We start from the raw sequence: 9587 nt of genomic DNA, 5'->3' as shown, positions 1-9587 counted from the left end.
AGGGATCGCATACGAACGCATATTTATTGATACGTTACTCCTAGTTGTACGACTAGAAAATTAATTATTGATTTTCCTCTAGTATATTACCGGTTCTTTCAATAATTTTGCATGTTTTGTCGGTAGCTCTTTATTTCTTTCTATATTTGGTGAATAACATTTCTTTTGTTCCCGGCGGGGTTTTACGAGCTCATTCGCCATCACTGTGACCCTATTTTTCCCCCTTACTTCACTGCTAAAGTTTCTCTTCCTCTTCCTGTTCCTGTAAGATCCCCTGACAAGTGTTGCTTATATAGTCACTCTTTCGTAATATGCTGCCATACGTATTTGCACCGTTGACTAAGGAAACCTGGGAAACCCAAACGACGACAGTGGCTATATTTTGACTGAGTTTCCGCCGGTTGAATCGGAAGAGACCAGCATGAGAAACTCAAAAAAACTGCCTGCTTCCGCGAAATGATTGATGAGCGGACCAGTGCCTGGATAAGCGTTCACCAATCCAAGTACTGTCCTCGCTCGAGGTCAACTATGCGCGCATCCATTGCTACTACTATTTCAATAATTACTAATTACGGTACGTTTTGGTGCTCGTATTTCGTGATGAGCTCAGTTTTAATTCGGTGATCATCCTGATACTATTATTGCAGGATATTAGAAAACTTGGCGTGATCGACATAAATTACTCAAATGGCAACTGACAGGGGACTTTATAGATTTGTCTTCAAGTACAATAATCATCGTACTTTTTTGTCAATGGCAATAGAAAAATTTTGATAATCTGCCATAAAAATGTACAGCATATTTTTATAGCATAAAATTTATATTCTATGTCAGATGACGGCGACAATGGTTCACTGATAAATTATTCATGTCGGATAGGAGAATAGTACAGGAAGAAAAAAGATTTGATACAGTTGAATGTGCCTATTGAGGGAGAAAAAATAAAATATTATGAAACATCGCGACTATGACGCAAATGGCCGACAGGGATACGAGCGAGGGCTCACGCGAACGACAAAAGGGTAGCGCATAAAAAGTAAACTCTCTAAACGTCCGCACCGTCGAACCGTTTTTTGCCTTCACTCGTATACTACGGTAGACACCCCCGTACCGTACACGAGTCATTTCGTCCAACTCGGCGACACTCTCTCCAGTATACCTATTCGCTTATAACTTTGCAAACTGTTCGTATACCTCCTATACCCACCTCCCATGACACACGTAACATTTTTTCACATTTTTTTACCTCCCTCGTTTCGTTGTTAACAGTTATCAAATTCTCGTCTTGAAAACGTCGCTTATCATTATTGTATGATTATTGCGTGCTCTCAGTTGACTAATCTTTCCAATTTAAATTATTTAATAATTTACGTAATTATCATCTTCTACACAACTGCGTGATGTGAGGGTTACAATCAAGCCTGGAACTTGAAAATACATTTTTCTATATGGACAATATTTAGAATTTGATTTTTTGCCTGTATAATTATGTCTTCGCAGTCTTTTGGTCAGTTTGTTGGGCTAAGCTCTTTTCATACAGAAATGAGGAACATGCAATGCAATTATAGCCATGCACCATAGTCTAAAGAGTTTTACTTTTACGAATAAAGAAGGCGCTACGGAAAAACGAAAAAAAAAGCTAAAATAGAAAAGAAAAATCCTTTCAACGTTGACGCGGAAGGACGGCAAGTGTTGAAATATGCCGAAGCGAACAAAATGAGTTTCATTCTCGTTGAGTTAGTTAACGTTGACAGAGTGGGCCAATTAGTGAACTGTTTTGTTCCGGCCCGGTTCCGAACCACATGTAAGAACGAAAGCCTCAAGCATTCTCGGTGGTTTTTTTTCCGCTCAAGTAATTCATTTCGAAATTCATAGCGTTGACTGCTTGAATTAATATATTTTAAATTAAATTTTTTTGGTAAGGTTTCAACGTCACCGATAAACTTCGATATCCGTTCCAGATAAAACCTGGTTACTTAAAAATCTATCTGTCATTGAAAAACCTTATTTTTAATTTTACATCTCCTTCAATTGATGATTTTGACAACAACTTTGCGAATTTGCTTGTTACGTGACAAACCCAAATATCTATTTTTCAATCGTCCTTTTTCTTTAACTCAATATATTTTTTTAAATCAACCGATTTTTCCTCCAACAATGAGACAAAAATGGGTTGAAGTTTTTCAAAATTTTCCCTTTTTTCGTCGCTATTGTATTTCACGTTTGTTTCGTTCGATGATACAAAGAAAATATAATGTCAAAAGTGCAATGTATTTTTACCAAAATATCATGCATGGTGAGCATTAAATGAAAAACTGATATATCCTTAGTATGGAATTTTACTAAGTTTTGAGCTTTTTTTTTAAAGATTATGCATGATTACTTGAATAGTTCATGCGCGCGATAAAGAGAAAAGTTCATCTACTGTCCTCGTTATTTTTCTCCCGTGAATCTCTTTCTATTCTCCTCCCTCTCTCTCTCTCTCTCTTCCCTTTCGCTCGGCATTGGCCCTCGAACCTCCTATCGCTTCTCGCTAGAGCTTTCAGTATGAGATCGCGCACTCCACGAGCAAACACCTGTTAGCTGCTCTCGAGTTTTGGAGAAAAAAACTCCAATCTATATCGCGATTGTCCTAATACTGCAACAAATATTCATCGAACGTGACCCGAACGGAAAAGAATTTGTTTTACAACTGTGCGATTTTGAAACAGAATTGTCCATTTATTCGAAAATCTTTTTCACATCAACTCGTGATACTCGTCGATTTGGTATATAAAAAAAAGAAAACGCGTAAGAACTTGAAAAATAATATATCAATGTTTCCTTAACCCTTCTCGTTTATTGCCAAGTTGATGTAACTCGATACATTGATTTATTCAGAAAAATGTTTGGTCGTTCAACGGCATAGAATTTGTATCTCATTGTCAGTAGATTTGTTCTCCTCCAAATTTTTTTTATTTAAAAATAAAGTTGTTGGTTCGTTGAAAAAAAAAATATCCTTGTACAATTGGACTTGTGACTTTATCACTCGCATGCCTTGTCACTTTACACTCTGTGTGATATGATGTTAATTGATGGTTCGTTTCAACGGTCGCTGAACTTTGAATTGTTCGAGGTGAAGATGAGCCTTTGACCTTGTGAATGGAAAATCACATTGTTTTATTGTATATAATAAACCAAAATTGATTTCAATCCTCGTGACACTAACACGAACGTTCTATAGAGTCACGATCGTTTAATCCGCTGACAGTTTTATTACACCATAAGCTTTCTTTGTTTCATTTATTTGAAGTATATTTTTATTCTCCAGCGGTGAACGCGCGTTCATTTTTTGCTGGAATAAGGATAATGATTATATTTCTCCTTCACTCTTTGCTTTTTCTTATTCAGGATCACAGAAGTTGAAAAATCTTTAAAATCTATTCGAATTCATCCTTCACTCGTCTCGTAATGGAATATACTAAAACTCATTTAATTCGTTACTATTTTTATTTAGAAATTTGAGATGAATAAGATGATAAAGTGAAAGAAACACGTGCCTTTATTGCATCTAGTTTTCAATCGTAAGTTTGTCATTACGAGATCTTTGAACTTTCCACTCAAACCTTACTCGCGGCTGCAACGATAAATCGTATGACCATGTTAATTGAAGTAGCCTGAACCCATTCGTATTAATTAATATCGCTCAACGGTAACTATACGTATTGATTACCGTTGCAATTCACCTATCCATAACTTGTTGCCCCGAATTTATATTTTTCGCTTTTCGCACTGTTTTCAATTCCAACGTCAATTGAATCATAAATAAATACTGAACGGAATACAAAATTCATGGAACTTTGGAAGGAGAAATTATTTTTAAAATGAAATTCAAATTTTATCCGATCGATTAAAACAAAAATGAAACGAAATAAGGACTTGAAATATCGATTTATGTGAAAAATTCGATGCCTTCGTCGTATCAAATTGTTCAATTATTTGAAGAAAACGCGGCTGAACCTCATTGAACTTACTTCTTGTTCCAGTTCAGTCATTTTTGACACTTTGGCAACCTCACCGTAGAATGTGTCCAATGTCCGTTGCATATTGCTCATAAGAATTAAAATGAATGAAAAATTTCACAGCTTCGATTCGACTCGAACAGATTTTCCAAATTCTTGTATTCGATAATAACATTCGTTACAATTACAATATAATCGCTGAAATATAACGATAAATGAAACAAAGAAATACCTTACATGAAAAAACCAGATTCGTGAATCTTTTGAATAGAAAAAAATGCTCCCAGCTTTAGTGTTTTCGTATAGAAAGGCACGGGGAAAATAAAAATGTTTAAGAAAACGTAACTGCTTGTTTCCCATATATACCAACGCAATTCACTCGTATCAATATCTCACGCGCACATATGAGATATTTTCTAATCTAATGTATGGGTGTTTGTAGTAATAGCCGTTGAGATGATTTTACCCCTGTCCCGTGAACGAATCTTTGTGTCAAGACTGAATGGACAACCGGGTACGGCAAGCCTCTGCTTCTCATCGTCTTTGGTCATCTCTATGAGATAATACGACTGATTTCTGTCCGTTTGTACACGCGCACATCCGCAAATATATATATATATATATACATCTTGTAAAGTAACCAGAGAGTCGTTAGGAATTACAAGAGGTGCTGAGCGTCAAATCAAATTGTACGAATTTGCGGTGGCATCGCCCCCGCCGTCATCGGCTTGAGGCATGCTCACTATCCACGACGAGTAAGTATAACAATAAATATCAATTATGGTTACCATGAACAATATTCAAAGTACGTTGTATTAGCCAGCAAGCCCATTACAAGTGGTTTCATCGTATAATGGAACTACTTGAAACAAAAAAATCATTATACATGTTAAAAAAAAAATGTTCGGTTGGAACACAAAAGGATTAATGTTAGCCAATATCAACATATTAAGAACGATTACTAAGGGGATGCTAGTATACATTTTTATTAAATTGCATGATAAATATTGAGAAAGATTCTACAAAGTCGAAATAATGGCAAATAATTGCCAGGCGACATCATTGAAATGATAAAGAAGACGTTCACAAAAACAAGTAATTGTTCGAATAAAATTTCCTTCGTGCAATGACATGGTAACATTATAAAAATTACAAGGATCGTTGTTTGAGATGGGAATTGAAAAAATTCGAATAAATATGAAAAGACAAACGTAACGTAACGATGATCGAGTATGTTTTTTATGATACAATAATAATACAATTTGTTCGCATTGATGTATCGGGTAGAAACCGTTATTATCTTCCGTGCCTTTATTGTAACATTATCTCTAATATTGTTTTATGGATCTCGATGTCCCGTAGTAGTCCACACTTTGTATGTTTGAGTACATTCTTCTACATGTATGTATGCACACATATACGCCCGATCCTGGTACTCGTACATCCATCGTACGCCTCGATAATGAAGATTTACACCCTTCGCTAAGCCGATTCCGGTAATTTATCGAACGACCTTAGCACCTCCGAATGAATTCACTTAACAATTATACCACGGGATACAGTTGTTTCCCCTGATCCAGCGTAATCGAATTTAACGATCATGCTTTATCTTCTAGTAGCCGTTCCAGCGTTCGAATAAAACAGGATTAAAAACAGCGACACAATTATTTTAATACGGAATATCAATGGACGACGTTGCGGTATAGCTCCATTACGATGAATGATTTGCGCAATGAATGGGAGAATTCCAATAAAAATTATTTGAACACCTTTTTTTTATTCACAGTCTTTAATAGTTTGTTTATCATCAATGATTCATTGGGTGCGTGTGGGTATAGTAATTGGATAAATAAATTTTCGATTTGAATTGATTTTGGCAATAATGATACATCGACAGTCCCACCCTAACCATTATATTTATATACGATTAAGCTCTTACCGGACCTCCATATTTGTAATCTAATGGTCTGGCAGGCTCTCATAGCTCGAGGGGATTTCGCCGTCACAGAGAGACCTCTCTCTAGCTTCCTCCATGAGAGGAGAGTCAGAAGGGACAAAAAGAGGAAAACTGCATGGGCTATTGCGAGTCAAATATTCCATTATATTAGCTATTTTAATAAATATTGGCCTCATTTGTATTTGCTCAAATTTACGCCATTACGTTTCAACTCTTATGATTTATTCGAGAAATGCTATATAGAAATCCTGTGTCGAATCACTCGGCGATAACATCGCTATAAGATCAAGCTGATCGTGATCATGAAACAAGCTTAGAAACCCTCGCGACTGTGATGCGATTTTATTGACTTTCATATATAGATAGATATATCAATTTTATAAAATAATATAGGACCATTTAGTTAGGCGAATATGATTTTAAACGGAGAACATCATGTATATATACAGTAGAAAATCGTAGTACGCCCTGTCGTTCGTGCACGGGAGCACAATTAATTGGAGCAGCGTGTGCGCCGAGAATCTGCTATCATTTTATACTCGATCTACTATCTACTCCCTTATACAGTATATATAACACCCCCGTCAACGCTGTTGTATTACGTGATATACTTCGATCGTTCGCTCGACCGAGCGAGAATGTAACTCTCGTCTCATCGTTGTCGCAAAAAATTTCTTCGACAGCCCACTAAATTGTATTTTATTAATACCCTTGAGAGGTTCAAACAGTAGCGTCAGGAATAAATTCAAACTTCATTCGAGAGAGAGAGAGAGAGATCGAAGAATAGAAGCTGTTTCATGTGTATTGTGCATTCATGGGGTCAATGCATCGAATTAAAGAATTTACCACTTTGGAATTTGAGACTTGACTTAAACGCGGCACGAATTTTTATTATTTGATGACAGGATAACATTCACAACAGAAATATATCGAGGAAGTTTATTAGTGCAGTTATTTAACTGCCATGTTGTAAGATGATCTATATGGATTGAGGAATTAAAAGGTAGTACTAATGTTATTTTCATTCAACGCACCTTTGAGATACTCAGGCATTCCACTTTGTTATTAGGTTTCATTTTTATCGATTCTCTTCCTGTTATCCTTTGATATAGATGTTAGCGAAATGGACCGTGGCTAATGAAACCAAAGAGCTTACAAACACAGACACTCACTTACCTTTGATCAGTGTTTACTGTCATACGCCTTGACTTAGTAAGCAAATATTAGTGAACCACTGGGTAAAAATCACCATTTTGTTTCGTTCACTTTGAAATCGTTTTTCGTTTTTTTTTTTATACTCTATGGGAATTTTGGATATTCTTATACCGGTTATCCTTTGATAATTTAGAAAAATATAGATCAATTTCTGCTGCTAAAAAATATAATCAACTACTCGCATTGGGTATAAACAACTTTATTTTCATCTGCTGTTTCGCGTATTCATAAGGCCAAATAATTTGCAGCCAGATAATCAACACTCGTATCCGCAAATTAAGTGGAGACGTAAAAAAATAATAAGATATTAATTACGTGGAATTTCTGCTACAAATGAGCGTCTGTAAGTTACTGCGTCGTCCGAAGAGGGACGATAGAGAGGAGAGATTATGCAGGAGTATATTAGACTTTGTTTGATGCTGCTTCCTGAAACTCTTCTCTCCTCCCTTGTACTTAGAGTACCTTCATGGTGCTACCATGTGTACCTACATGTAATCGATGTGCAGTGTATATAGTGTGCTTCGTTATAATATACTGTGAACGGATGATTGACAATAAAAGTTTTTAGACTACTATATAATGTTCACCAGTTTTCGAGCAAACAAATCGGAGAGCTTCAAGCTTCAAAAAATATATCAAATATTTAAATGAAATTCTACTTGCAGCCATTTGCCGTTCTTTCATTGTTTTTCAATCGGACGAATTCATCAACGCTTTTAATATATATTCAATGCAATCTCATGTATATTCAAAGCTAACAACGTTTGCTCAGCTCATTTCTAACTAATGGGAAATGTGAATTACTATGGTACCAATCAGCTGGAATGACCGAGGCGACTGAATCATTATAATACTAAATTTTGCATTCTCCGAGTTGAGTAACTCAACTCTCAAAAAAAAAAAAAACATACAAATTCGATGTAACTTTGGGCATAAAAACAGTTCGTTTATCGATTTGGATATCTCGGATTTTCGGAAAACTCGGTAACATTATTTTTATCAGAGTTTCTGAAGATAAATGCAGCTCTGGCAATTTTTCACATCGATGGAAAACATCGAGAAAAGTTGGCAAGGTTATTTGCATTTTCCCTAGACATAGCTATATGGAACACGAGGATATAATAAATTCACTGCATTTCAAATAGGATAGTAAAAAATGTGAGTAAAGTTATACTCCGTTCTGAATCCACAAAGTCTCGCGAACAAATTTCTGAACGAAAGAGGTCGAGGTCTTTTATTGTGCGAAAATGCGTTTTTCTGGTTCCATAGAATGAACCTGCTTCGATGATTAGCACTCGTAGAAAAAAAAAGAGAAGAAAAAGTATCATCGGAGCAAATGACTTTGTACATGAGAAGGCTTGTAATTTAATCCCAAGGCCTCGATTCGTAAGAATCAAGGGACTATTCAAGAGGCAAAAGAAGGTGGATTTCTCTTGGGCCGATACGATTGAAGTTCCATTTAGTTCATTTTTTAAAAATCTATCTTATTTTACACGAGTTAGAAAAGGTTGCTTCAATGAATGTATAGCTTCAAAAGATCGGGCATTACGATGCCAAGTAAGAAAATCATGCAATATAGATCTTACTTTTCTCTACTATGGTATTTTTTGATTTTCTGAAATCACTGTAGTTACCTCGGCGAACATATTTTTTAAGGACTTTTAAAAAACTCAGAAAACATGTTCAAGGCACTGCTTCGTCATGCCGCTCACAATTTTCGAAAGATTATTCACCGTTCAAGATGTTTTCGATCTCAAAACTGAAATATTTTCATGCATGAGAGGAAGTCCTTTAGAAACTATAAAGACGATTTCGACCGCGCATTGGATTTTGGCAATAAAGCCATATAGACATTAAAACAAAAACAACAGTGCCTCGAATAGTAACCGAGTGTTTAAAGTATTTTTTCTTTACTCGGATCGGTACGTCAACGTTCTGTATAAATATGATTGTTTTCTCTGCTCACTGTAAAAGTTCGGTGTAAGTAAAAAACGGTAATTCTGCTAGACAGTATAAAACGTACGAGACTCTTCACGGAGACTGTGGAACCGGAAAATAGATTATTGATTATGTGACCGAAACATCTATAGGTATATGAAGTCCAATGCTTTGGGTACTTTTTCCATAACTGTATCCATAGCACACAACGCTCGATCAACCCTGTCAGGGTGACCGTCGTCTTTGTCGTGATGGTAAATGGAGGTCTCACGATGATCAAAGGAAGACCCAATCAGAGCTGTGACCAATATTGCTTAAATATTTCGATTAGAACATACTATTTGTCTTCGTAGCATTAATTATTTTTACGATCCATTAAAATGTTGATATAATTCAAACGCTTTCTGCTTCACTTTGAAAGAGTGAGACGCAGTTTTTTTCTCCTTTTAATTTGAATGGGGAATAAAATTAATGAT

At 35.8% G+C, this 9587-nt stretch overlaps 1 protein-coding gene across 1 annotated transcript in view; it reads left to right on the top strand.

Annotated features, from left to right (window-relative positions):
* The first annotated feature begins 106 nt into the window (after nucleotides 1-106).
* Nucleotides 107-9587, top strand: part of LOC122409683 (uncharacterized) — a 30515-nt gene continuing 21034 nt past the window's right edge. Inside the window, exons 1-2 of the mRNA XM_043417411.1 lie at nucleotides 107-2790; nucleotides 4444-4756. Coding sequence (XP_043273346.1) covers nucleotides 4737-4756 — 20 coding nt within the window. The 5' untranslated portion in view covers nucleotides 107-2790; nucleotides 4444-4736. The remainder of the gene's footprint in view (nucleotides 2791-4443; nucleotides 4757-9587) is intronic.

Source organism: Venturia canescens, chromosome 4, assembly GCF_019457755.1.
Source record: "Venturia canescens isolate UGA chromosome 4, ASM1945775v1, whole genome shotgun sequence".
In the NCBI taxonomy this organism is placed as follows: domain Eukaryota; kingdom Metazoa; phylum Arthropoda; class Insecta; order Hymenoptera; family Ichneumonidae; genus Venturia; species Venturia canescens.
This window is presented reverse-complemented; position numbering and strand designations above follow the sequence as displayed.